At 50.8% G+C, this 27,739-nt stretch overlaps 1 protein-coding gene across 4 annotated transcripts; it reads right to left on the bottom strand.

The window, feature by feature from the left end:
- Positions 1–150: 150 nt before the first annotated feature.
- STK11IP (serine/threonine kinase 11 interacting protein) lies at positions 151–26,664 on the bottom strand. 4 transcript variants are annotated; one of them, XR_007517970.1, is made up of 26 exons: positions 26,586–26,664; positions 26,314–26,399; positions 23,959–24,164; positions 23,699–23,773; positions 23,326–23,421; positions 22,877–22,984; positions 22,629–22,700; positions 22,138–22,264; positions 21,768–21,871; positions 21,541–21,636; positions 21,275–21,316; positions 20,933–21,079; positions 20,665–20,749; positions 19,761–20,120; positions 19,346–19,551; positions 18,919–19,026; positions 18,632–18,809; positions 16,188–16,409; positions 15,968–16,071; positions 14,786–14,883; positions 14,514–14,692; positions 14,213–14,294; positions 13,896–13,966; positions 13,099–13,346; positions 10,423–12,409; positions 152–9,463 (listed from the first exon to the last, which is right to left on the bottom strand). XR_007517970.1 is itself a non-coding variant. In XM_049888296.1 (25 exons), the coding sequence occupies exons 2-25, from the start codon at positions 26,372–26,374 to the stop codon at positions 12,260–12,262; spliced, it is 3,225 nt and encodes a 1,074-aa protein (XP_049744253.1). In that variant the 5' UTR covers positions 26,375–26,399; positions 26,586–26,664; the 3' UTR covers positions 151–12,259. The 4 variants fall into 4 exon arrangements, 3 of the variants coding, with proteins under 3 accessions (XP_049744253.1, XP_049744254.1, XP_049744255.1); XM_049888296.1 differs by having other exon boundaries at positions 151–12,409; XM_049888297.1 differs by having other exon boundaries at positions 151–12,409; positions 26,578–26,622.
- Positions 26,665–27,739: the final 1,075 nt, after the last annotated feature.

The following is a 27,739-nucleotide window of genomic DNA, read 5'->3' as shown; positions in this document are numbered from 1 at the left end:
GAAGATGTTCACTGAGCTTTTAAGCACAAAGAAAATGGAAGAAGATCCTCTTTCAATGCACCAACTCCCCCGGCATCGTACCTCTTTGCAGGAGTCATTAACCTCTTGCTGTGGAGTCGATTCTGACTCATGGTGGCCCCATGTGTATCAGGGTAGAACCGTGCTCCATAGGGTTTTCAACAGCAGATTTTTTCAGTAGTGGATTGCCAGGCCTTCTGAGGTACCTCTAGGTGAACTTGAACCTCCAACCTTTTGGTTAGCAGCCAAGCTTATTAACCATTTGCACCACCCAGGACTCCAAAGCACCCTAAAATGGCCGGAAATTATTTTGTCCCATCTAGACCCTGCCTCACCCTGGCCCCTGGGAAAGTATGGTAAGTGGGCCAGGCCTATGTGATGGTAGCTTCAGGGCAGAGGCTGGGGAGGGCTCTCCACAGGACCAGCACTGCCTCTTGTCTGCAGATGGTGCAAAGCCACTGCCAGGGAAGGGGGTGTGCACGTTGCCAAGAAAGTGGACTAATATTTTTGGGATGTTTTAATTTGCTTCATTAAAAATTCAGGCCAGCTCTAAGCAAAACAGAAGTAGGTGAGCTTACTTTTCTATGTCTCTGCAGAGTCCCTTCAGGCCCCTCTGCAGGCGCAGCACCAGGCCCTCCACCCCAACCAGTCTTTCCCAGCCGGCCAGTCCCCAGCATCACACCCTTTCCTCCCCACTCTCCACCAGGCCAGACCTGCTGGGAGACACTGATCTTAGAAATCTGTCTTTTCTTAAATGATTATCCTTTTCTGAGGGAAATGTATACATACGGGTGTGCATGCACAAAGATCTCTACACAAAAACAGGTAATGATGCTTGGCTCTGACAAGGTGTCCTAGAAGGTCAGGGATGTGAGAGCTACTTGCTTTTTACTGTATATCCTTTCACACATTTTGAATTTTTTAATGGGTGTGTTTATTAATTTTCAAACAAAAAGTTTTTAAATGACCCCTTTTAATTTTTAAATACTTGAACCTCAAGGATTTGGAGGTGTGGTAAGCTAGCCAGGCCAGGGCAGCCCTGCCCACAGCCCTTCCTGACGAAAGGCCTCAGCCGTGACGTAGCCCCATTCCTGCAGTCCCAAGGGCAGTTAATCCATAAACTGGTTGATGCCTCAGGCCCATGGCCTGACACAAAAAATGAGCTGAATTCACCAGACTGCCTCATCCAGAAATAGGAGCCAAGAAACTGGCTGGGCTGGCCGGCAACGATGCTGAGAAGGCTGGGAGGCTAGTGGGGTACAAACCTCAGCGATGAGGATGTAGAAAAGATATATCCAGAGGCAAGTGAGAAAGCCAGGTAGCAGAGGGGGGAATGGTTTTTATGTGAGGTGCTGTCAAGTCCATTCCAACTCATAGCAACTCTATGTACAACAGAAGGAAACACTGCCTAGTCCTGTGTCATCCTCACAATCATTGTTATGCTTGAGCCCATTGTGTCAATCCATCTCATTGAAGGTCTTCCTCCTTTTTGCTGACCTTCTACTTTACCAAGCATGATGTCCTTCTCCAGGGACTGCCCCTCATGATAACATGTCCAAAGTATGTGAGACAAATCTCACCATCCTTGCTTCTAATGAACATTCTGGTTGTACTTTTCCAAGACAGATTTGTTCGTTCTTCTGGCAGTCCATGGTACATTCAGTGGTCTTCACCAACACCAAAATCAAAGGCATTAATTCTTCTTCAGTTGCCCCTATTCATTGTCCAGCTTTTATATGCATATTAGGTGATTGAAAACACCATGGCTTGGGTCAGGAGCACCTTAGTCCTTAAGTGACATCTTTGTTCTTTTAACACTTTAAAGAGATCTCTTGCAGCAGATTTGCCCAATGCAATGCATAGTTTGTTTTCTTGACTGCTGCTTCCATGGGCGTTGATTGTGGATCCAAGCAAAATGAAATCCTCGACAACTTCAATCTTTTCTCCGTTGATCATGATGTTGCTTATTGGTCCAGTTGTGAGGATTTTACAAAGCATGATGTCCTTCCCCAGGGAATGGTCCCTCCTGATAACATGTCCAAAGTACGTGAGACAAAGTCTCGTCATCCTTGTGTCTAAGGAGCATTCTGGCTGTACTTCTTCCAAGATAGATTTGTTCAATCTCTGGCAGTCCATGGTATATTCAATATTCTTCACCAACACCATAATTCAAAGGCATCAATTCTTCCTCAGTTTTCCTTATTCATTGTCCAGAGGGGAGTGGAGAAGCTGAGTTATTACCCAAGAAGAATGAAGTTGTCAAGGATTTCATTCTTCTTGAATCAGCAAAATTATCTTCTTGGATAAACAATCAATGTCCATAAAAGCAGCAGTCAAGAAATCAAACGATGTATTACATTGGGAAAATCTGCAGCAAAAGACCTCTTTTAAGTGTTAAAAAGCAAAGATGACACTTTGAGGACTAAGGTGCACCTGACCCAAGCCAAGATCTATGCCATCACCTCATAGGCACGCAAAAGTCAAACAATGACAATGAAAATTGTGTAAAAATGGCTTGGTGTCATCAGAGGTCCTCTGACGTCAGGGGAAAAGAGGGTCATTATCAGCATCAACACCTCAAGGCTGACTGCTATGGAGTGGAGGTCAGACATGCCCTCCGACGTCCAACCTTATTCCAGCACCAGCCGTCCTCCCATGGCACTCTCCACTTCTCTGCTGGGTTTTGATAATTTGTTGCAGTGGCCACACAGAACTCACAGACCATACTGACAGTTTTGGGGTTTATCAGGGAAGTAACAGGTTACAATTCAGGATCAGAAATGACCCAGGATACAGTTCTTCAGTCAGGACAGCTTCTAAGCTGTGACCACAGGAAGACCTCTCTCTGGCCCTCAGTCTCTCGACTCCTCGGCCCAGCCTCTGCCCTGCTCAGGCAAAAGTTACAAAGCTCTTCAGCAATGCCAATAAATGCCTGGAGGAGCCCCACTCCACCAGGAAGCCTCCTGCCCGAAAGTGCTCAGCTATTTCGTTCCATGGATCAGCACACCCACAGTAGCTGTCTCACTTCATGGGCCAGGAAGCTTACTCACTGTACCATCTCACACCGGTCTCCTGGTTCTGCTGCTGCCATTCTCTGATACTGCTTCTCGCTGTCTTGCACTGTCTCCAATATTACAGCTCTGTCTCCTGGGTCTAGGAGGTTCTCAACACAGGGCCCTCAGGTCCAAAGCAGGTGCTTCACTCCCGGGTCTTCTTGTTGATAATGAGGCCCCCTCTCTGCTCTGAGATTGGCTGTCCTTAAAGCTAAGCAGGATGGCAAAACTGACCAGTTCCCTCGTTTGGGTTCCATGCACCTTATTTGCATGGTCCCACCCACCCCCAGGTGTTCCACACAGACACATTTGAATTATGGTGTTGGTGAAGAATATTGAATATGCCATGGATTACCAGAAAAACGAACAAATCTGTCCTGGAGAAAAGTACAGCCAGAATGCTCCTTAGAAATAAGGACGGTGAGACTTAGTCTTACTTACTTTGGACACATCATCAGGAGAGACCAATTGCTGAAGAAGGACATCATACTTGGTAAAGTAGAGGGTCAGCAGAAAAGAGGGTCAGCAGAAAATGAGAGAGACATACTGGCTGCAACAATGGGCTCAAACTAGCAATGACTGTGAGGATGGCACAGGGCCAAGCGGTGTTTTGTTCTGTTGTACATAAGGCCGCTGTGAGTTGGAACTGACTTGATGACACCTGTGATGGTTAAGATTGTGTGTCAACTTGGCTGGGCCATGATTCTCAGTGTTTATGTGTGACCACCCACATGATGGGATCTGCTGTGAGTAGCCAATCAGTTGAAAGGGATTTTCCTTGGGCACGTGGCCTGCATCCAAATATAAGTGGACATTCTGGGTTTTGCCTGCCCTGGATCTTGCAGCTGCTGCCCGTTCATCTGACCTCCAGTTCCTGGGACTTGAGCTAACAGCCTATCTGCCAATCTTGGGATTCCTCGATCTTCACAGCCTGTGAGCAAGTGCCCTGCTCTCTGACCTCCCAATCTTGGGTTCGCCAGCCCCTGCACCTAGTCAATCAGGAGAAGCCTTGCGGTCTTGCCTGCTGATCTTGGGATTCATCAATCTTCACAGCCAGTGAACAAGAGCTGAGCTCTCCGACCTACCAATCTTGGGTTAGCCAGCCCCTGCAGCTACATGAATCAGGAGAAGCTCTATCCTGATCCACAGACTTCGGACGCTCCAGGCTCTATAATCGCATGAGCCATTTCGTTAATATAAATCTGTGTGTGTGTATACATATATACACACACACACATACTTGACTGGTTTTGCTTCTCTAGAGAACTTAGACTAAGACAACACTTAACAACAACAACAACATCCAAATATAAACAACTATGAGGAATGGAAATGAATATACTGCTAAGTGATTAATTAAAAGTTGTTTGGATTTTATACTTATGAATGCTACACTTTGTGGTTTGTTCTCTGTAGGATATTTCACTTTTACTTTATAATTAAGGTGACTTTTCACCCTGTGAGAAAGCAGGTATCAGTGAAGAGAAAGGCATAGTATATACCATCTAATGAGGGGACATGGGAAGCTACTTGGGGATTAAAAATTAGTTCTGTTTAACTTTAAGATTAATCAAAGTTTGGCTAGAAAAGTGATATTGGATTTACAGTAAAACCTGTGTAAGGTGGAAACCTGTTAAAGAAGGAAAACTAAAAATATTTTCCACTAATAGAGAGTGATGGAAAAGTCGTAACACTGCACCCTGTCAAAGGCAGAAAACTTGCAAGACCCGGAAAAACAAGGCAGTCCCATCAAGTTTTGGCTCTCACAGGTTTCGCTTTAATTCTATGCAATGAGATACATCACAGTTTAGACCCATAGTGCCCACGCTTGCTGAACTTGGCGCATGTGATCATGAGCAGCTCTGAGAGCTAATTACTTGATCATTAAAGTAGAAATGATAAAGCACGCCTCACAGGGCGTTATAAAGATTCATTGGGAGACTTCATGTGAACTCGCTACACCTGGGTTTTTGTAGAAGGTGGCAAGGGACAGTAAGAGAAGCTGCATTTTGGAGGGAGCCAGCTCCTTCTAAATCATTTCATCACCTACTACAACCGGCTCTCTAATCTTGGGGAACCTTTTGTTAAAAGAGAGAAACTGAGATACAGGAATTGACAGATTCTCTGAGTGTACAGGAACCTTCACAAATGTTACTGACCAAGGTGAAATGTATCCAAGAGCAGATAAAAAGAAATACTGTGAAAACCAAACCAAAAAAACCTGTTGCTACAGAGTCAATTCAGGCTCACAGCAACCCTACAGGACAGAGCAGAACTGCCCCATAGGGTTTCCAAGGAACAGCTGGTGGATTCGAACTGTTGACCTTTTGGTTAGCAGCCGAGCTCTCAACCACTGAGCAACCAGGGAGACAGGTAATCATATAATTGCAAACCCCCTCAGGAATAAAACAGCTTTGAGAACCATAAATCTATTTAAAGTTTCTCTTGTACAAAGAATTTAACTTTAGGCAATTTCAAATGATTGGGGACGACAGAAACCACCTAGTAACGTGATGTCAACTGATCTTAGAAAACGGGGCATGATTTCAATCCATCATGTTGAGACTAAAACCAAACCCATTGCTGTCGAGTCGATTCCAACTCATCGTGACCCTACAGGACAGAGTAGAACTGTCCCATAGGGGTTCCAAGGCTATAATCTTTACAGATGTGGCCTGCCACATCTTTCTCCTGCAAAGCAGCTGGTGGTTTCAAACCACTGACCTTCTGATTAGCAGCTGAGCACTTAACCACCACACTACCAGGGTTCCTTCTGTTGAGACTAGCCAATGGTTACTTTTTCTGTTTCCTCCTCGTCTCCTTAAAAGCCTCATTGCAAATAGCTTGCATTGAGCCATTCATTTTTTTTTTGAAAAAATGATCTCCCTGTATGCATACAGAGTAAGTGCTCAAATAAACACTATATACCTTATAATTAATTTGTGCTTTATTTCTTAACAGTTCTTAATATTTGCCATGTTCAGTTTACTTTTGTAAATTGGGGATACATAAAACCCTATCTCAAGTTATATGGAGAAGAGCAATTGTTTAAGTTTGGTGTTGTTGTTAGCTGCCGTCAAGTTGGTCCCCGACTCATTGCAACGCCATGCACAATGGAATGAAATGTTACCTCGTCCTGTGCCATCCCCATAATTGGTTATGGGTTGGACCATTGTGATCCATAAGGTTCTCACTGGCTAATTTTTGGAAGTAGATCTCCAGGTCTGTCTTCCTAGTCTGCCTTAGTCTGGAAGTCCACTAAAGCCTATTCAGCACCATAGAAACACAAGCTTCGTGTGACAGATGGGTGGTGCCTGCATTTGAGGTACATTGGCCAGGAACTGAACCTAGGTGTCTCGCATGGAAGGTAAGAATTCTATCACTGAACCATCACTGCCTTACCATTAGCAATTACATAAGCTAATATAATAAATCAAGATGGAAGGGTGGAGACAAAATGGAGGAAGATACAAGACGGAGGAGGATACAGAGGGAGAGTGGAAGGGGGTTACAAGATAGAGGTTAGATACAGGATGCAAGGTGGGTACAAGATGGAAGGCGGTTATAAGATGGAAGACGGATACACGATGGAGGGTGGAGACAAGATGAAGGGTGGACAAAACATGTAGGGTGGATACATAACGGAGGATGGATACAAGATGGAAGATGGCCACATGATGGAGGATGGAGGGTGAACACAAGATCCAGAGTGGATGATGAATACAAGATGGAGGACAGATACAAGAGAGACGGTGGATATAAGATGGAATGTGGATACAAGATGGAGGGTAAAGGCAAGATACAAGATAGAGAGTGGAGGACAGGTACAAGATGGCAGATGCAGGTGGAGACAAGATGGAGAGTGGACACAAGATAGAGGATGGATGAAGGATGGAGGATGAACACAAAATGGCGGATGGACAGTGGACCCAATATTCAGGGTGGAGGATGAGTAAGACAGAGTATGGAAGATGGAAGACGGCTACAACATGGAGGATACAGGGTGGACCTAAGACGGAGAATGGATACAAGATGGAAATGGAGAATGGTTACAAGATGGAGGATGGACACAAGATGGAGGGTGGACACAGGATATAGAATGTGCACAAGGTGGAGATGGAAAGTGGGTACAAAATCAAGGGTGGCTGATGGACACGAGATGGAATGTGTGTCTGTGTGCGTGAGTTTATCTGTGTGCGTGAGTGTATACATCTGTATGAGCATGTTTGTGTGTGTCTGTATATATTGAGGGCAGCGTACCTTTACTGACCATCTACTATACTTGGTTCTCTGACAGTGACCTGTTTTACACTAGCCCATGGACTCCCCTCAGCCCCTTGGTCACAAGACAGAGACTCACTAGTTGGTGCAGGCCCAGCCCTGCAGGCCCAAGCCTCAGGCACTCAAAGACCTGGCTCTTCACAGAGACAATGTTCTGGTGTGGGGTTTTGTCTTCTAGTTTAGTCATGCCTGACCCTTTACATGTCAGAGTGCATATTTTTTCTAAAAATTATTTTCATTTTATTTCTCCTATTTCACTTTGGGCAGTATGCTAATTTTGTGAAATACGTGATTGGGTAGTGTTACAGATTGTGTTCCCCTAAACATATATATTAAAGTCTGGGCATCTGCACCTCTAGATTTGACACTGTTTGGAATAGGGGTTTTCTTTTTTTATGTTAACTAGGGCATACCAGAATAGAGTGGGTCCTAAGCCTAATCACTTCTTGAGTTATAAAAAGCAGAATAGACACTGACACACTGTCATGGATTGAATTGTGCCCCCCAAAAATGTGTGGCAACTTGGCTGGTCCATGATTCCCAGTATTGTACAGCTGTCCATCATTTTGTCATCTGATGCGATTTTCCTATGTGTTGTAAATCCTGCCTCTATGATGCTAACGAGGTAGGATTACAGCAGTTATGTTAATGAGGTTATGCGCAATCTACAAGAGTAGGGTGTGTCTTAAGTCAATGTCTTCTTAGATATAAAAGAGAGAAGGGGGCAAAGGCGGGGGGGAGGGGGAGGGGAAACGACACCTCATATCACCAAGAAATCAGTGCCCAAGGCAGAACTTGGAACCTGGGGTTCCTGTGTTGGAAAGCTCCTAGACCAGGGAAAGATTGATGACAAAGACCTTCCCCCAGAACCAATAGAGAAAAAGAAAGCCTTCTCCTAGAGCTGGCACCCTGAATAGGGACTTCTAGCCTCCTAGACTGTGAGATAATACATTTCTCTTTGTTAAAACCATCCATTTGTGGTATTTCTGTGACAGCAGCACTAGATGACTAAGACACACACGCAGGGGGAAGGCGGATGCCAAAGAGCACCAAGAAACTCACAGGGCTACTGACAAGGAAGGACTTCCCCCTAGAGCCACGCTTTGAATTCAGACTTACAGCTCCTGAACTGTAAAAAAATAATTATGTTATTTAAAGCTACCCATTTGTATTTCTGTTACAACACCCTAGGAGATTAAGACAGGTAGATTTTATCTATGATCTTAAAGGGGGTGATGGATCTGGGAGTGGGGACCCCTGGTCTCAGGAGATCCTCCTGAACCTATGTGAATACCATCCACGTGGCAGCCAGGACAGGCTCCAACTCACCATCCTTATGCTTAAGTGCTGTGAAGAATACACTCCATTCTGATTAAAGTCACATCAGTCAGTGGAGAGAGCGCATTACAGGATACACAGAACATGGTTTTGGTCACACCCACACTGTCAAACTGTTTGCCTGCTATTTTTAGTTACCTGATCTCCTAATACTGGCGATTTATAATACAAGGCACTATTGCCTAAATGTCATGTTTTCGTTTAATTCTTAACATATTAAAATTTGTCCAGAAGTTTATGAAAAATCTGTTTATACAAACCAAGTAGCAGCAAATCCACTCCTGCCTCTGAATTCTGAGTCCCCTTCCAACACCAGCCCCAGCCCAGGCTGTCGTCGTGTGCTGTCAATTCTGACTCATAGTGACCCTATAGGACAGAGTAGAACCAACCCCGGGGGTTTCCTAGGCTGTAATCTTTATGGATTCACAATCAACGTCCATGGAAGCAGCAATCAAGAAATTAAACCACGTATTGCATTGGGCAAATATGGTGCAAGAGACCTCTTTAAAATGTTAAAAAGCAAAGATGTCCCTTTGAAGACTAAGGTGAATCTGACCCATATGCATGGGAAACCTGGACAATGAATAAGGAAGACCGAAGAATTGATGCCTTTGAATTATGGTGTTGGCAAAGAATAGTGAATATACCATGGACTGGGCCAGAAGAACGAACAAATCCATCTTGGAAAAAGTACAGCCAGAATGCTCCTCGGAAGCAAGGATGGCGAGACTTCATCTCATACACTTTGGACATGTTATTAGGAGGACCAGTCCCTAGAGAAGGATCATGCTTGGTAAAGTAGGTCATGGAAAAAAAAAGACCCTCAATGAGATGGATGGACACAGTGGCCGCAACAATGGGCTCAAGCATAATAAAAGACTACGAGGAAGGTACAAGACTGGGCCGTGTTCTATTCTGTTGTACATAGGGTCGCCATGAGTCAGAACCAACTCAACGGAACCTAACAACAACAGTCTTTATGGAAGTAGATCACCAGATCTTTTCTCCCGCAGAATTGCTGGGTGGGTTCAATCTGCTGAGCCTTCAGTTAGTAGACCAGTGCTTAGTCACTGTGCCACCAGGGTTTCTTCCTTGGCTGGACAAATCTCCCTTAACAGAACCATTTCCTAGACACTGTGTATCCGGATACCTCCAATGTATCCCCCTGCCACTCCACCACACTACCACCCCACCTACCCACCTCCCCTCCTTTCTGTCCCAGCATTCATAGCAGACTCTGATTCACTGGCTAAACCACCTAGAGGCATCAGTTTGAACTCTTCCATGGTCAGGGATCCTACAAATCCACGCTGGCAGGAGGGTTCACAGTGTTTCATTTCACAGCTGAGGCTAAAAAACTCTTTCAGGTGAGCCCTGCAGTGACCTGGTCTAAACTTGAAACAATTCACTTTGGCCACATCCCCCCCTCGGGCTGGGCACATCTGGCTCTCCTGCAGTGACCCTGCACTCTCCAGCTCACACTCAGCTAACCGCCCTGCCCCACTGAGGCCCACGGGGTTCTCTGAGCCACCTCCCTCCTCCAATCAAGAGAAGCCCAGTGGACTGTCACCAGCCCTGTCCTGTCCTTCCAAACTGCCATGCAAAGGTTCTCCATCTGCCCTTGTGGTGTGGGGAGCATCTGACAGGTCAGTCCTCAATGGTTCCACACAGTGGGTACAGCCTAGGTCTCTTCCACCCTGGGAGCCCCAACCTCAAAAGGAATTGCTCTTACACTGCTTCCAACAGTCTTCTCCGAAGTCTCTATCCATTCAGGGCCCCTTCTGAATCTCTTCTTATGGCTTACCCCTTGAGCTCCGGCATCTTCGTTCCCTGCCGTGGGCTCTCCCTAAAGCGATGGCAGCTCTCCAGTTCAGCTGGGAGGGGTGAAAACCACCCATGAATGAATACTTCCCCTAATATCCCACCATGCTATGGAGAAACGAGAAACTGAAAATGTCCATCTGGATATGCTCATCCTGGACAAGTGTAGCATCTCACTCAGCAATCCCCACATCCAGTGAAGCAATTCTCGCCCCAGTGAGAGGGCCTGTGCACAGACAGGCCTCCCACAGGGCCCAGCGGCTTGCAGACAGGCCAGGGCATAGAGCCACACAGACTGGACACAAGTCAAATCTCTTCCATTTAGCAGCTCTGTGATCTCGAACAGGTCATTTAATTCCTCCCAGCCTCCGTTTCCTCACCTGTAAGGAGATGCCCCCCACTTCAGGACCCCCCTAAGGAACAGCCACTGTTGTTAGGCACCTGAGTGCCTGGCATGGAAATGCTCCACGTGAGCTGCCATTAGCGCCCAAACCCATCCACACACATCCTCAGCCAGAGTCCCCGCTTTGGGGCTCCTCAAGGGCAACTTGACTGGAGCCCCCAGTACTCTTCCCCAAGCCTTCTTACCAGTGCCTCTCCACACAAATATATGGATGTATTACTGATATCGTGTTCGTTCCTGATGCAAGAAACAGACCCTACTCAGGCTGGCGCAAGTGTGCAAGTCAGAGTCAGGGGCTTGTTTAGTTAGGATCCTTTCCGTGGCTCCAACTCAGTTCAAATCACCTTAAACCAAAAAAAAAAAAAAAAGGGAGAGGTGGGGTATTCTTTAGTTCACATAACATAAAATCCCAGGGTATCTGGCTTCAGGCACAATGGGATCCTGGGTTCCCATGCATCACCAGGACCTGGCCTGCCCTCATCCCCTCTTGGCTTGCTTTCTTCTCTGTGCATGCTTCTACTTTCAGGGCCAGCAGCAAGTGGTTTACCTTCTCCTAAGTGCCAGATGAGGAAAGTGCCTCTTTCTTGGTTGCTCCAGCAAAAGCCCAGAATGAGGCCTTTATGGGACAAACCTGGTCACACGAGCACTCTTGAAGTGATTACCGTGGCCAGAGAGACAGAGGTAGAGGAAGGGTCAGGCCCACCCAAACCACGTGGCTGAGACTGAGGTGGTGCTGACAGAGGAGGTGAGAGCAGAAATCACCACAGGCTACCATTCCTCCACAGCCCGCTTCCTCTCATGCCCTCTCCCACACACCCTTCAGATTCAGCACCCACTGCCAGTGGCCTGAGACTGTTTCCCAACTGAAATTTGAGGGAGAATCTAATAGCCCGGGGTCAGGTGTCCAGCTCTGATCCAATCAGCAGTGGCCAGAGTGGGCTGGCACTGGGGTCTCACAGCACAAAACAAGGCTCCATGGATCTGCCTGTTCTGGGAGAGCTATGGCTGGGCAGCTTGTCAGGAGAGGTTATAGGAAGAGCAGGCCTCACAACTGATACGGCTAAGTACACCCCTGGTATCTGGAATGGGAATGACTTTATTAACACCTGAGAAAAAGTATAGGCTGAACATTCCAACGGACCACTTAGCCTGTCACCTCAGGCCAGATCTTTGGGAGCCCAGGGCAAGGGAAATCTTGCTCCTCCCTGGAGCTGTGAGTCATTCGGGGCCTCACTGGCCAGCGCCCAAAGGCTGGAGAAGTCTGCCACCTGTCTTGAACCAGGCCCCAAGCCCAGGAGAGGAACATCAGCACCTGAGGCAAGGGCCAGGGGTGGTGGTGGAAGCCTCACTGGTCAGAGTCCAGAGCCTCATGGGTCACAGTCCGGAATCCGATGGAAAACAACTCCTCCCAGGGCTCCCGGATCCAGGCCAGCAGTGCTGTCAGCTGCTCAGGACACACAACACGGAGTGCCCAAAAGCTCTCCAGCCGAGACACCTGGCAGGCCAGGCAGTTAGTGAGGTGAGACTCACCGGGGCCACACCAGAATGCGGACAGGGAGGGCTCAGGGGGGACTTGCTGCCCCTCCTGGCTCATCCCCTCATCCCACCCCCAAGTCTGTGTCTCTCCCCATCAAACATCCCGAGTCTGGGCCTTCGAAGGGCTTTCACATTACTATCTTATTTCTCCCAACTTCCCTGTCTTACAGAATGTAAATTCTAGAGTCAAGTTGCATGGGTTCAAATCCTAACTCTACCACTTGTGACCTGGAAAAGTTGGTTAACATCCCCAAGCCTCAGTTTCCTCATCTGTAAAACGGGACTAGTAACAGTACCAACCCCATGTGGTGCTTGTAAAGCTCAAACGCCTGACGCACAGCAAGGACTCAAACGAAAACTCACAGAGGCCAAGTACCTTACTATAGGCCGCGCAGACAATACGTGGCTGGGCTCCCATCCGGGGTTTGTCCACTGCCTGCAGCTGCCTCCTGCTCTACTTGCTGCTCGTCCAAACCCAGTGAGGCCCCTACTCCCTCTCACCCGAATTCTTCCTATGTTCCTTCTACCATGACACCAACCCCTAAGTTCCATACCCCCAATTCCTAGCCTCTCCAGGCCCACTTCCCACGCTGCCCTCACTGCCCACTACACCTCCACCTGCCCCTTCACCCACAGCCCCCCACACACCTCATCGTAGAAGACCAGCCGCAGGTCCTTCGGGGCCGTGCGGTAGAGCAGCACTGAGCTCAGGCTGCTGAGTGGCTGCTGCTCCCTGACACCCACAGAAGGGCCGGGCCCCAAGAGAGCAGCCTTCTCAGAAGCTTCGACAGATGCTGCTGGAGGCGGGGCCTCTGCCTGGGGCCCGACAGGGTCCTCATCTAACAGGTACAGGGTGGACAGAGTCAGCAGCAGGGACACAGGGCATGGAGAGGGACCTGCAGGAAGACAGGTAGATGAGGTGGTGGAAGAACCCAGAGCAGCCCAGTCTCTGGGCCAGTGTTCGTACTGCTCAGGAGAGAAGAGAACCACACTCAGAGGGGGCTGCAGAGCAGCCTGTCCCCCTAGGGGCCATGGCTGACCTTTCCCAAACTCCAGAGATCTCCAGCCCCCAAAGCTTGGAATGCCCAAGAAAAAGGGAACCTGCCCACTTCCCATCCCATTCAGATGGGAGGATCCAATCCCACCTTCTCTGACAGGGTGAGGCAGAACAGCCCCGAACTGTTCCACCTGAGCCTGAAAGCGGAGGTGTCTGGGCACTGAGTCAGGGCAGCTCCAGGCCACACCCCTAGAGAGGCAGGGAGCACCAAGCTATCATTCAGGTACGCCTGCGAGCTAGAGGAAGTCCAGGGCTGGGAACTGAGACGTGCCATAAGAACACTGCAGAGGCGCTGGGGACTGGCTGGTGGCCTGGGACAAGATGGGTACAGGAAATGGAGAGGCACAGTCCCTGGGAGCCCCCCAAAGACTGCAGCCAGTGGCCTCACCTTCCACCAGGAACACCCGAAGGTAGAAGAACCGGGGAGCCTCCACCGAAGAGTCTTTGTCCAGCAGTGGCCTGGGGGACGCAGCAGTCATGGGAGGGACCATTAGCTGGGAACAGAAAGTAGGGCAAGGGAGGGGAACTGGCAGGAAACGCCAGGGCCAGAAGGAGGCACCAGGGCCTATGGGCAGGTATGGGAGTGATGGCAAAGGGCCAGCTCGGGGCTGCTCAGTGCAGGACCAGGCATGGGGCTCTGTGGGGAGAGGGCCTGTGCTCCCAGGGCTGCCACCAGGGCACTGCCCCAGCCTCCCATTGACTCACCAGAGCCGGTGCTGGGGGGTCACCACCTCCTCTGTGGCACTGACGCAGCTCCTCCAGGTGGGGGGCAGAGACTGCAAGACATCTGGGCCAGCCAGTAAAGAGAGGGAGCCCCCAGAAGACTCTGACTGCCTCCACCCCAATTTCTCCACCCCCAACACCTGCCCCTTCCCTGTATTTCCCGATGTCAGAAATGTCTTCAAAGGACATAAATCTGTCTCACTGCCGAGTGCAGACACAGAGGCTCAGCCCTGGGCCCTGCTGCCCCTACCCCACTCGCCCTGTCTCTCCCTTCCTGTCTCACCAGTGAGCTCCCCCAGGAAGGCCTGGCAACGCTTGGCATCTCGGGGCAGTAGGACACAGCTGCTCCCTCCAGCCGCCCACTCCAGCCGCAGGCTCTGTCCTGCCAGGCCCAACTGTATGCCGCTCACATCCTGCAGGGGGACGGCCAGGGTAGGCTGCAGCCAGCCAGCTGGAGGCCCACTGGGGAGAAAGTGAGGGGCAGAGTGACAGAAAAGAGTGAGGTATGTGACAGCAGGGGTCCTGACCCTCCCGGCTGTGCCCCAGCCCACTTACCGGATCTCCCCTGTCACCTTCAACACGTAAAGCCTGCGGTCAGACACCACCACGAGACACAGAAACTCACCCGTGTGGCCTGCCAACACCAGTGGCGCCTGAGGGGAAGAGGAAACGTGACGAGAAACAAGAACACAGAACCAGGGAGGCAGGTGCCAGGCTGAGAGCTGAGTTACTTGTGACGGTGCCTCCGCCCGGCATCCCCACTGCTAATCCATCGGAGTCCTGCCAAGTTTGCCCTGAGCACGACACCTTCACCTCTGTCCCTGTCTCCAGCCCCAGCCCTGCCTCACTCAGCCCCTGGCAACCTCCCCTCCCAGCCAGTCTCCCTGCCTCTCCTCTGGCCCCTCCAACACATGCCACACCCGGCCAGGCCGGCTGATCTAAACCACAGAACTGATCGATCTGCCCTTGCTTCGAATCCTTCGGTGGCTCCTCACAGCCCTCAGGATAAAGTCCAAACCCTTGGCAGATGTCTACAGTTGCTCCTGAGCGGCCTTGCCTGCCCCTTCAGACTCCTCTCTGGACCTCTGACCCCACCCCCACCTCCCCCAACCACAGGCACCTTGTCCATGAGCTGTACCTTCTCCTCCCTGCACACATACGTGCTGCCTCCTTCACCTGGAACATCGCCCCCTACTCCTTCACTCACAGGTGAGGACGTGGCTTAGACATCACCTCCCCAGGAGGCCTTCCCTGGCCCGCTGGGGCAGGGTTAGATGTCCCTTCTCAGACCTAAGCCTATGACAGCACTTTCAGCTGTCACAGTCTCTCCCACCAGAGTATAAGCTCGTGGGCAAGACTGATTTGCCCTGATCCTTAGTGTCTACCATACAACAGACGATCAAAGAAGAGGATCCAGTAGTAACATCCTGTATTTATGATCACAAGAGGAGGTCCCATTATCAAGGGCCAGATGCTGTGCTAGACAGCTTCAGACTTTAGCTCTCATCCCCCCACATGCTGTATTATCACACACAGGTATTATCATTTCTGTCACAGACAAGACACTGAGACTTAAATAACAATGTGCGTGTACAGCCACACAGCAGGTAGCTGCTGGATTGGAATCTGAAGCCAGACCTGGTGGCGGTGGAGCACGTCCTCTGGCTCAATTTGCTGTGGTGGGGACAGTGGACACCTGGTCAGGAGGGGCAGGGGCAGAGCCAGGGAGGCACAGACCTTGAGGCAGCACTGGAACTCCTCCTGGGCATCGGTGAACACCTCCACATCCAGGAAGAGCCGGAGCCGGTGGTCCACAGCACGGAGACCACAGCTGTCAGGGGCTGGAGGCCAGCGGTGGGCTGTGAGCCCTGGGAGCCCATGGCTGCAGCACCACCGCCCCATCAGTACCCCTCCCTTTGCCAAACGCCACCTCTGTCTTGTTTTCGTCTATACTCACGGGGAGTAAGGCTCCAACTGCTATGGTTTTGGGAGAGCAGTGCCTGAGATGGGACACTGTCAACTCTATTGTGGGGGTCACTGTGGCCAGAAGAGTCACGGAAAGGGCTGAGGGACAGACAGAGAGCTGGGGGCTGCTCTCCCTGTCTCTGCTCCCCAGTGGGGGACAGAGGCAGGAGAACCACGTGATCACTACCACAGTTTGGACACACAGCAGGAGAATCTGCAGAAAGAAATGGACAGTCCCCATGAACCCCCAAAAACAGTGCCAACAACCTTCGCCACACTCCTGATGCACCCCACCCACTCTCACACCTCCCTGGCCACATCTCCAGCTTCACACACAGCCCCTCGTTTCCTAACCCACAAGCTCCCTCTTCAGCCACTGCTGCTGACCGTCCCCTTCCCCAGGGAGAGGGCAGAAAACCCAGACCAGGGCCCACAGTCTCCTCAAAATACACCCCACCTTCTAACTTCAGGTTCTCTTAGAGAGGGCCAGACTCAACCAAGCCCTCCTCTGGCCGCCCCCACAGCCTTGGGCTGACCATGTACTTTGATGCTCTACCAGCAATCCCTGAAAGACTGGCAACCAAGACTGGGGAAGGCAGAGAGGATGCTGGTGGGTCCTGTTCCAGGCTCCATCGATTAAGGTAAGTCACCTAAGCTCTCTGCACCTGGTCCCTCATCTGAAAAATGGGGATGATGATGGTGTCAGTCTCACAAGGTTGTCATGAGAAACGAAAGCAATGAGGTAAAGAGCGTAGGACACGGATAGGCAGTGAGAGAAGATACGCTGTGAGCAGCCACAACGTGCTGCGAACATGCTAGAGATTTTACCAATACTGTTGTTGTTGTGTGCCATCGAGTCAATTCTGACTCGTAGCAATTCTACAGAACAGAGTAGAACTGTCCCATAGGGTTTTCAAAGCAGGAGCAGATTGCCAGGTCTTTTCTCCCACATTGCTGCTGGTAGGTTCAAACCGCTGACCTTTAGGTTTGCAGCCGAGCACTTAACCACTGCACCACCAGGGCTCCTTTGCCAATATTATCTGATCTCATTTCCATCAAAACTCTCCCCTCCCATCTTGCAAGTGAGGAAAGCAAAGATCAAATAATTTACACACTCTGTCCAAGATGGCGGAGCTGAGAGAAAGGAGGACCTTCGTCTTCCATGCACCTTACCAAAACCAAAAAACCAAACCCGATGCCGTTGAGTGAATTCCGACTCATAGTGGCCCTATAGGACAGGGTAGAACTGTCCCACAGGGTATCCAAGGAGCGGCTGGTGGACTCGAACTGTCAACATTTTTGGTCAGCAGCCAAACGCTTAACCACTTGCACCACCAGGGCTCCACGCGTCTTACGGTCACATTTAAATCCCATAACATCGCAACAAGGTAAGCTCATTCTCTTCTTTGTTCAGATGAGAAAACTGAGGCTCAAATAAAAAAACAGCTTGGCAAACAGTAACGTTTATTAATAATGCCACCAAGAAGGAACCCCAGGGGCCACAGTAACCCCATGGAGGCCACAAGCTGTGCTGCCCAGTGTGCTGAGGCCTGCAGCTGCCTGGGGCAGGGCCAGGTGGGGAACGCAGGAGGGTTCTGTTTTCTGATAAAAAAAAAAAACAGACCCCTGCTCCAACAGCGACCAAGAAGAGAAAAATAGCTAAAAAAAACCATGCATTTCAACACAAATGTCATCAAAAATATTTCTTTGTATCCAAGATCTAAAGACAATGCTTTTTGCCTTATCTAAAACCCATCACCGTCGAGTTAATTCTGACTCATAGCAACCCTACAGGACAGATTAGAACTGCCTCGTAGAATTTCCAAGTAGCACTTGGAAGATTCGAACTGATGACCTTTTGGTTAGCAGCTGAGCTCTTAACCACTGCGCCACCAGGGCTCTATTCTGACTCACCTACGATGGATCAAGTCCTGGTGTAAAGAACAGAGGTTGAAGACACGGTATGAGACACTGTTCAACATCATCAAGGAACTGGCAAAAACAGTTGGGGAAGGACAAACAAATCCAGCTGCCAAAGTATCTTACTCAACAGCCAGGCCTGCTCAGAGAGGCAGCGTTACAGGCCAGATGCTGCAGTGAGGATTCGTTAGGTCTTACGTAGTTTCTGAAATATTAGCCAAGTATAAAAGAGACTTCACATTATGAAAAAAATTATGGGCACGTTTAAGCCCAGTTACAAAGACTGCATTTTGACTTTTAAGGGGGAAAAAAGACTGAGATATAATTTCTTTCTTTTTTTGGTAAGTGTAGCAGGCAAGCACTTTTTTTTTTTTCCTAGACTGGCCTTCAGGCGGGAAAGCTGCTCCTATTACGCGCGTCCTCTCCTCCCCAGGGTTCCTCCTCCCTGTTTGCTCCTCAAAGCCACTGTCCTGAAATGGTGGCAGGAATGTGGGCACATCACGGTCGGCCTCGTACCAGTCTTCTGGAACAGAGGCCTCCAGCCGTCCTCACTGTCCGGTCCCAACCTGGGCTCCTCTGGCTTAAATTCATGGCCACAACGCAGACACTGGAATCTGTCCCCCAGAGGCTCCCTCACTTCCCCAAGCTGACACCGAGCCATGGTGGTGGCTGGGGTCAACACAGCAAGCAACTCCTGAAACAGCACGAGCCAGAGAGCAGTGTGAGCAGGGGCACCCCAGCCCGCACAGGCTGGGGGCCACTCCTGCAGGATCCTCTAATCCACCAGAGACCCCCGGGCCCACCTGGGCAGCTGTGTGGGCATCAGTCTCCAGCACCATGTAGCGGCGTAACTGCCGATCGAGGCAGATGTAGGAGAAGCGCAGCACAAGGACTGGGAGCGACTCTGAGTCCTGCACAGGAAGGGGAAGGAGAAAAGGGGCAAAAAGAGGGTCGGAGGTCAGGATTACAACGAGAACGTGGAGGCAAACAGCAGCTCTGGGCCCCACAAAAAGGCTTTTGCTGGCATCCAATCTCCGGCATAGAAGCTCTGTCTTACCGAGGCCTCCCACAACACTGGGGCCATGCCTTTGTTCCCCACAGCTCCCTTCCCTGGCGCCAAGCACCAGTGGAGACCGAGTGGGAAGTGCCCAGCCCAGTGTCTGGGACCCGGGCATGTGGTCAGAGCTGGCTCCTGAAGAAAGCCCAGCACCTCTTCCAAGCCCCACTCACGCCAGCTGCTGGTTCTCCCTGGGTTTGCATTGCAGGCTCGATCTCAGCTGCCTCCAGGCTCTGAAGCTCCAGCCGTTCCAAGATTCGAGCTGCTTGGAGTTCCACCTCAAACAGGTGGGCTGAGGTGACCCGGAGGAAGCGCTCCCTGCCCCGCACACCCTCAGGCCCCTGCAGGGGGCACACCAACATGGGGCGGCACAGCTCCGCTGCAGAGAGACCCAGGGAGGTGCCCTGTAGGGAGGGAAAGGTGCCCAGAAACCCTGCCCTCCCATGGGTGGGCCTCCATCCAAAAGGAATCAGCCCCCACTGTCAAGTCTGAGCTCTTCTAACCCTCCCAAGACACACCAACATCTCTCAACCCCCATCTCCCCTCATGGTTCCTCCACAGTTGGAAAGCAAGCCACAGAGCACCCACCTTCCACTTCGTTCTGCTCCTGCTCCTCTTCCTCCTCCTGGTCCTCCTTTCCTTCCTCTCCTCCTTCCAGTTCCTCCATCTCCTCTTCCTCCTGGGGCTCCGGCCCCACCCTGACCTCCTCTGATGCCTCCTGCACTGACTCCTCAGGGCTGTCGGCTTCCTCTGAAGGCAGAGGGCTGGGCGGAGGCTCCGGGCCCAGGGCATCCGGGGGCACAGTGCTGAGGTCAGATGTCTTGGAGGTTGCCGGAAGGGGGTTCTCAGAGGTTTCCAAGTGACTCCTATACTGCAGCCAGTCACAGCCAAACCGTTCCCGGAAGCTGTTCATGAGCTCAAGCTCCCGGCGCTGCTGTCCGAACCAGCCTGGGCAGGTGGGGGAGCGCACAGCTTAACAAGCCTGCACCGCCCCCAATGACCTCAGCCTTACTCTATGGGTGTTACACATGTAAGGAGGTGGTCAGAGGAAGGCTAAAGGCTCCCCTGGCGGCATGTTCTATGGAACATTGCAATGACATGCAATTCAGAACCTCACATCACGGGCTACTTGCAGAGATTCGCAATGCACGCTAGCATAATTAAGGTCCCGAGAAATTCCACAGAAATCTGTTTAATTTTGGTTCACCCTGCATTTCCCAAACTTATCTGGCTACAGAACCCTTTTATTATAAAATCTCTTGACACTCCACAACATTAAAGGTCCTTGAAATACACTTTCAACCAGGCAGCTCAGGAGTAGTTTCTTTTTCTTTCCCTAAACTAAAAGAGAAAAGGAGAAACAAAGAGACCCCTAACGACCCTCCATCCCACCAAAGATAAGATTCCTCCTCTCATACGTTCACAGTAACTAAAAGGTTAGCATGTGCTGACCTGGGAGGAGAGGGGGCTTGTGGGATAGGGGCTGACTCACCTGCTGGGGCAGGGTCCAGAGTCCGGGGCTCTGGGTCAGTATCACTGGGTTCAGAGATGCTGGCCCGCCTCACGCGAACTCGGCTCTGAGTTTGGGGAGAGGAGAGAAGCTCTTTGAAAGCCAGGGCCCGTGGCCACCACCCAACCCACCATAACACCCACCGAACGAGCAAGGGGAAGGCTTTAGTATTCCTAGCCCATCAGCAACGCAGAGCCCCTGTAAGGAGGCCCAAGGAGACCCTGCACAGGCAGCCTGGGACACCACTCACCTTAACCTTCCGAAGCAAGGGACGGACCACGATGCCCCCAGAGGAGGGACTGTCACTCCAGTCGGGGCCACCTGAGGTCTCAGTGGTACTCCCAACTAGCCAGGGCACAGGCGGGGCCGCAGGGCCAAGCCCTGAGGAGGTGGAGGTCTGGCATGTAACAACAGGAAGAAAAAAGAGGTTGGGGAGCAGGGAAGCACCTGTATCCTGCCCAAGCTGGCCAGAAGACGGGGCACCGTACTTTCCAAGTGACCGGGGAGAGCCTTAGCCCCAAATCCCTCCATTTCCCTCACATCCTTCCAGATCAATCCTTGCCCTCCCACCCCCACACACCTCCACACTGACCTGAAAATCAGTAAATGACAAGACCTCGCCATCAAGAAGGAACTGGGCAAAGATCAAAAGGCAGAGAGAGAGTGTTACAGTGGAGAGCAGGCCCCTGTGTGTGCTCCCAGGTGGGGCAGGAGCCCTCCATGTCATCTATGGTCACCAAGCTGGGCAGGCATTAACAGTATAATAAGGGATGTGGCAGGGGAGAGGCAACATGCTGCAGGGTGGGGGTGGGACTAGCAGGAAAGGGGAATCAGAGTGGACACAAGAAGGTCACTCACCCCGGGAGCAGCGTCCCTGGCACGGGGTGACAAGTACTGGGCAGTGGCCGCTCGGTGCGCAGGGTGGAAAAACAAAGGGTTCCCCTCCAGATAGAGCTGCAGGGCAGGAAGCGGACAATAAGGTGGGTCCGGGGCCCTCTTGTTATGAAGAAGGACCACGGACCAAATCGGCATGAAGGGAGAGCCCGCAAAGTTGGCTCCCAGGTGCCTGAACCACCCCGTGTCACCTTGCGGAGCTCAGCCAGCAGCCAGAGTGGCGATAGCTCCCCGTGTCCTTCCAGCAGGTTGTAGGCCACGTCCAGGTGCCGCAGGTTCCTCAGCTGCTCCACGCCTGGGGGTGGTGAGAAAACAGGAAGGCATGCGTGTGACAACGGCTATGCATGGGTGTGGCGGGGTGTGGTGTGGAGGAGGGCACGGGCACGGCAGAGAGTCACACCTGAGCCCCTCATCTCCACCTGGAAGGCCAGCGAGGCTCCAGAGGCATGTGAACTCCAGGCCACTTCTCCCAACCCTGAGTCGCACACTCCCCCCATGCCCCTCCACATCTGTCCCATCCCTGTCCCATCCCCCTACTCCACTCCCACCTCTCCCACCCACCAAGCAGGCTCCGCAGCTCATTGCCTCGCAGTATCAGGGTCCCCAGAGCAACTCCTGAGGGTCCCATCCTGGGCACCAAATGCAGGCAGTTATAGGAGACGTCCAGATGGCAGAGCTCAGACAAGTCCTGGCAGGTAGAGAGCCGGAGGTCAGGGGATGAGAAAAGGGTCCTTCACCGCCATCACAAAAGCTACTGTTCTCTGAGCTGGGCACTGGGCTCAAAGTTTTACACAAGTAGCGTCAAATTCTCTTTACAATCACTTTAGTACTATAAAAAAGTGGTACTTTTATTTATCGCACAGACATTGGAAGTTGAGATTTAAACCCGGGGTTGTCTTATGCTAGAGCCTGTGCCCCCAAACAGAACTATCTCCTAGATGTGGCTCCACACTCGTGGCAAGGGCAGGGTGGGAGAAACCCTGGGCCCAGGAGAGAGGGTTAGAGCCATCAAAGCCCAGGTCCACAGGCCCAGCCAGGCTGCCAATACTCACCATCAGGAAGGCCTCGCAGTCCTGGACATGATTGTGGCTCAGGTTCAAGACACGCACAGCTGACAAGAGACGCTGAGGGGAAGGGAAGAGGAGGTGGGGAACCAGTCTCGGTCTCGCAGCAAGGACACTCCCAGGCAGCCAGCTGCTGCCTCCCCAAAGGCCTATCCCAGCCCTTCTCCATCCCCCCAGGGGCCCCTTCTCCAACCCTCCGCCCGCACCCCCCCCACCCCGGCCACCGTGGCACTCACCAGGGAGCCATCTAAGGCGGTCAGGGAGTTGTAGCTGAAGTTGGCAGAGAGCAGAGCCAGCCAGGGGAGGGCAGAGCAGAGGTCACCACCACAGGCAGAGAGGAGCTCCTGAGCGGGCAGATGGGGGCTTTACCACCTCCACTCTCAGCCCTCCCCACACCATGGCCCTGCTCAATCACCCAGTCATTCACTCATTCTTCATGTACTAGGCTTGGTCTGGAGGTGCAGGCTTAAAGAAAGCCCAGATGCCTGACCCCAAGTGGGGAGTCAGATGCTGGAAGATTTCCTACACTACGGTAAAATATGTGGGAGGTACAGGGTACCAGTGCCATGGAAGCACAGAGGAGGGAGGCAGGAGGCAGCGGAGGCTACAGGGGAGGGAAACGTCAGAGCCTGGTTCCACGTGTCTCTCAGGACAAGGCATCTGGGCCCATCCCCACCCTGCTTACCTCTAATGCCTGGATGCTCCTGCTGCAAATCAGGGTCTCCAGCTGGGAGTAGATGCCACGGAGGCCACGCAGGCAGTAGACAGGGACACCTCGGAGCTGACATAAGGAAAGGAAGGTAGGCAGGCAGAATGCCACACAAGACAAAGGCCTCATGCCCGCCCCCGGGTGGTGGGACGAGGAAGAAGATGGCAAAGCTCAGCCACAGTTCAAGGAAGCAGTAATCGGAACAGGAAGTGGACACCACATTATGGGAGGGCAACAGCTACACTCAGGCCTGGCCTCCCCAGAGAATGAGGCTGTTTCTCCTTCCCCGTCCGCAAATGGCTGTCTCAAGCCGGGTTTTGTGCACCAACAGCTCCCAAGGCCCCCATACCTCCAGCTGCCGAAGGGACTTGAAGGGGAAAATCTTGATGGGCCCTGGGGGGCCGGGACCAGGGACATGGACCAGCTAAAAGAAACAGCACTCAGGTCATGGACACACCAGATTTCTCTCCTTAGCATCCCTTCCTTAGAGCCACCACTTGTAGCTCTGACAGCATCTAGCCCTTGGCCCCACGACTTCTTGCACCCACCCCCCAGCCCTACCCCCTGCCTCCACCATTACACATGCTGCCCCACTCCCAACCCCAGAACCTTGAGTGAAAGCGTTTTCTGCAGCACATCGAAGAGGAACTGAAGCTGGAGGATGACTGGGGAGTCAGCCGGGTGGGAGGGCAGAGCCACGAAGCCTGTCTGGGCAGGACTCCATGGTCCCAGGTGCAGCTCAAACACGTGGTTCAGGTGCTGCAGGGTGGTAGTCAGTAGGCTCAATGTGCTGCAGCCAGACAGGACCACATCCCCTGAGGGGAGAGGGGCAGTGAGGAAGGAGGGCATAATGGATCTTCATCATGGGATGGCCATGGACCTCATCCTAGCCTGTCAGCTGATCTTTACGTTAATTCTAGACCTTGCAAGACCAAGACTTAGCTACTCCAACCCATACTGTAGATATTCCCCTGAAGGATCAAACTTTCCATCCCTCCCCTGCTCGAAAGTCTTCAATAGGTCCCCTCATTTTCAAAAAGAAAGAATCCTAGCTGATATATGAAACTGCTTCATTATGATTTCAACAGCCCCTTCCAAATTTTCTCCCACTTTCTCCTCAACATGAACCTTCTGCTAAAGAGAGTCTGATCTACTCCCAGTGCTGGAAATACAGTCAGCTTGGTTCACAGCTCCTTCACTTTCTGATACATCTCCTTCTGCTCTGACCAGCTTAAGAGCTACCTCCTCCAGAAAGCTTTCTCAATAGCCAACATGCTCAATCTTTACACTGTATTCACTCACTTTACATAAAAGTTGACTAGATGCTTTATCTTTTTTTTTTTTAAATTAGAAAAATAATATGCACACTTACCGAAACTTTCAAACAATACTAAAAAACATATCACGGATAGAACTACAGATTATAGCACTAAAGTATTGTTATTGCTTAAAACTGCTCTCTCATGAGACAGCCATCCCTTAGCTCATCTTTTGGTCACCTTGGGAGACATTATTGCACCTAAGAATGCAGGTACAAGGTAGACATGTCTGATTTTTTTTTTTTAGCTTTAAAAAAATTTAGAGCCAAAAAATGCAGAAATAGAACAGAAAAATCTCATATACTCTTCACTGAGTTTCCATTAATGATTACATTTAACATATCTATACCACTACACCAAAAGCAAAAAAGTGGCATTGATACCTGTGCGTATAGTTCTATGCCATTTTATTAAATGTGTAGATTCCTGTAACCACCACGATCAAGGTACAGAACTATTCCATCACCTCAAAGATCTCCCTCAGGCTACTCCTTTATAGTCACACACTCTCCTCTCACCATCCCTTGCCCCTGGAGCCATGTCAGATTTTTGCTGAATAAGTTAACAAATCTTATGACCTTGTGTGAATGACTTTTCTACACACTAGACACTAGGGTATGGCAGATACAGACATGGATCAAGGACTCCTGCTGTCTACAAAAGGAGATAAAACATGTGCACATTTATATAATACAAGCCAAAAAGTAAAAGTGCTATAAAAAGGAATTCCACAGATACGACCAATGTGCAGAGTGGTGGAAGACAGCTAACATTAACTGAGTATTATTGCCAGGCAGCTTGACATGTTTCTTCATTTAAACCTCATCAGAATCTCTGACAGGCCAGCACTATTAATTCCTTCTGAAAGACATGAAAACTGAGGCTCAGAGAAGTTAAGAATCTCCATTGAGATCATACAGCTAGTAGGCAGTTGTTACTTCCGTCTTAACTCAAAAGTCAAGGGTTGTTCTACCACAACTAATACCAACCACGTACTGACTGATCAACTACCAAGGCCCCACTGTGCCCGGGCACCGAGGGCAGAAACTATAACAATAGCTAGCAATTTGGTAACCCTCATTATACTGCAAACACTGTACTAAATGCTTTATGTGAATTAAAATCAATCCCCACAGCCACCCTTGAGGTAAAAAAAAAAAAAAAACTGTTATGCCATCTGTCTGCTCAGGAAAAATGAGGCTCCAAAAACTTAAACAGCTTGGCCAAGTTTGAAAGAGCTGGAACTCCAACCCAGGGAGGTCAGAGTTCAGATCTATTACTTTGAACTATGCTATATTTAATGTCTTCCCACCCAACAGTAATTATGAGCAGTTCCTGGCTCCAAGTGGTTTATAGTAAAAGACTAATAATCACTTCCCTTTGAGAGTATCAGAGAATGCATAGAAAAAGTGCCACTGGAGTCTGGCCTCGAAGAATAGCTATGGTTCAGAATGTCAAAGACAAAGAACACTGCTGGCAGCTGGACCACAGGAACACACCGGGGAGAACTAAAGAAATAAGTGAACTCTGACACCCAGACCCCAGTAACCCGAAAAAGCTGTAACTCCGTAACCCTTATGGGGGCGTGATTCCGGAAGGAAGGGAGCATCCCACCTCGCCCCAGACCAACCGGAAGTCCACTCACCGGACTGCCGCAGCAGCCCCGCTAGCCTCCACACCAGGGAGTCCCTCGGGGCCGTCGTCATGGCCACGGGACGCTGGGGGCGGAGCCTAGGGAAAGAGGAAGCGGAAGGACCTCGGGTGAGTGGTAGTGCCAAAAACGCAGGGCGTCCGCGCAAACCGAGGCCTCGAGGGGAGGCAGAAGCAAGAGAGTGAGGAAGAGCGTCCTCCCGGGTTCTCTTTAGAGAGACATGAAGCCTCGCCAGCCAGACTGACCCTCCCGTCTGACCTTCCTACCAGCTCGGCAGCCGGGCGACTAACAATGATGGACAGGAAATCCCGCCCCGGAAAAATGTCGAGGCGGATGCGCGACCGGAAGACGCGCCTCCGCTGCCGAAAGCCACGCCCAAGTCATGTGGACGTGGCGGATGGGGGCGGTCCCTCGGCTGTTGCAGCTGCTGTGGTCCGGAACTCAGGCCCCGAGCTGGGCCCCCGACCCCTCAGCCCCGCCTATTGGGCCCCGCAGCGCCTGGGCGCCCGCTCGGCTCGCGGAGGCCCCCTGGGCAGTGAGGAAAACCTGACATGTTGTTAGTAGACTGGGTGGGGAAGCAGAGTTTGGAGAAATGGAATGTTCAGGAAAAGACACGTCCAAAGCGAACACTTGTTTTCCAAGTGTTCCAAGGAGAGCGTGTCTGCCATAGGGAGGAGTTTTTCAGATTCTGTGTGAAAGAGCTGAAGCTGGCAGGGGTGTCACCTTTGAGGGCCCTTTGCCTCTTTTTCCTTAAACCAAAAAAACCAAACCCGTTGCGGGTCGAATCCGTTCCGACTCATAGCGACCCCATAGGACGGAGTAGAATTGCCCCATAGGTTTATCCAGGAAGCAGCTGATGGATTCGAACTACCAACCTTTCGTTAGCAGCCAAGCTCTTAACCACTCCGCCACCGGGGCTCCTCTTTTTTCTTAGTCTCGTCCAAACTAGCATGTAGTATCAGGCTCCCGCATCAGCGATTGAGAATGCTGTGTGCGTACCTAGTCCTTTATTTTTATTGTGTTTTCTCATAACACCTGTATTATCCCGGGTTTGAAAATGAGAAAGCAGGTTCACAGAGGTTAGATTACTTGTGAAGGTCGTTTAATTAGTAACCAACAGAGCCAAGACTGCCAAGTTCATGATTCTAAGTTCCCATTGTAACTTTTCCCAGTTTCGCAGTCAAATACTAACATCAACTACAGAACTAGGTTAAGTAAAGACGAATGCCTTTTAACAGAATTTCTCGTGGGAGAGTTTCTTTTATGAGGTGCTACTCTAAGAGGAAAATCAGAACTAATCATATGGTAAGCCAGTTGAGGGTAGGAGTAGGGTCCTATTCATCTTTATCTCAAGTTGCCAAATTTGGAGGATCATATTTCTTGGTGGGAGGCCCTGGGTGAAACAGTTAAACTGTGGACT

The sequence above is a fragment of the Elephas maximus genome, chromosome 6, assembly GCF_024166365.1.
Source record: "Elephas maximus indicus isolate mEleMax1 chromosome 6, mEleMax1 primary haplotype, whole genome shotgun sequence".
Lineage (NCBI taxonomy): Eukaryota > Metazoa > Chordata > Mammalia > Proboscidea > Elephantidae > Elephas > Elephas maximus.
This window is presented reverse-complemented; position numbering and strand designations above follow the sequence as displayed.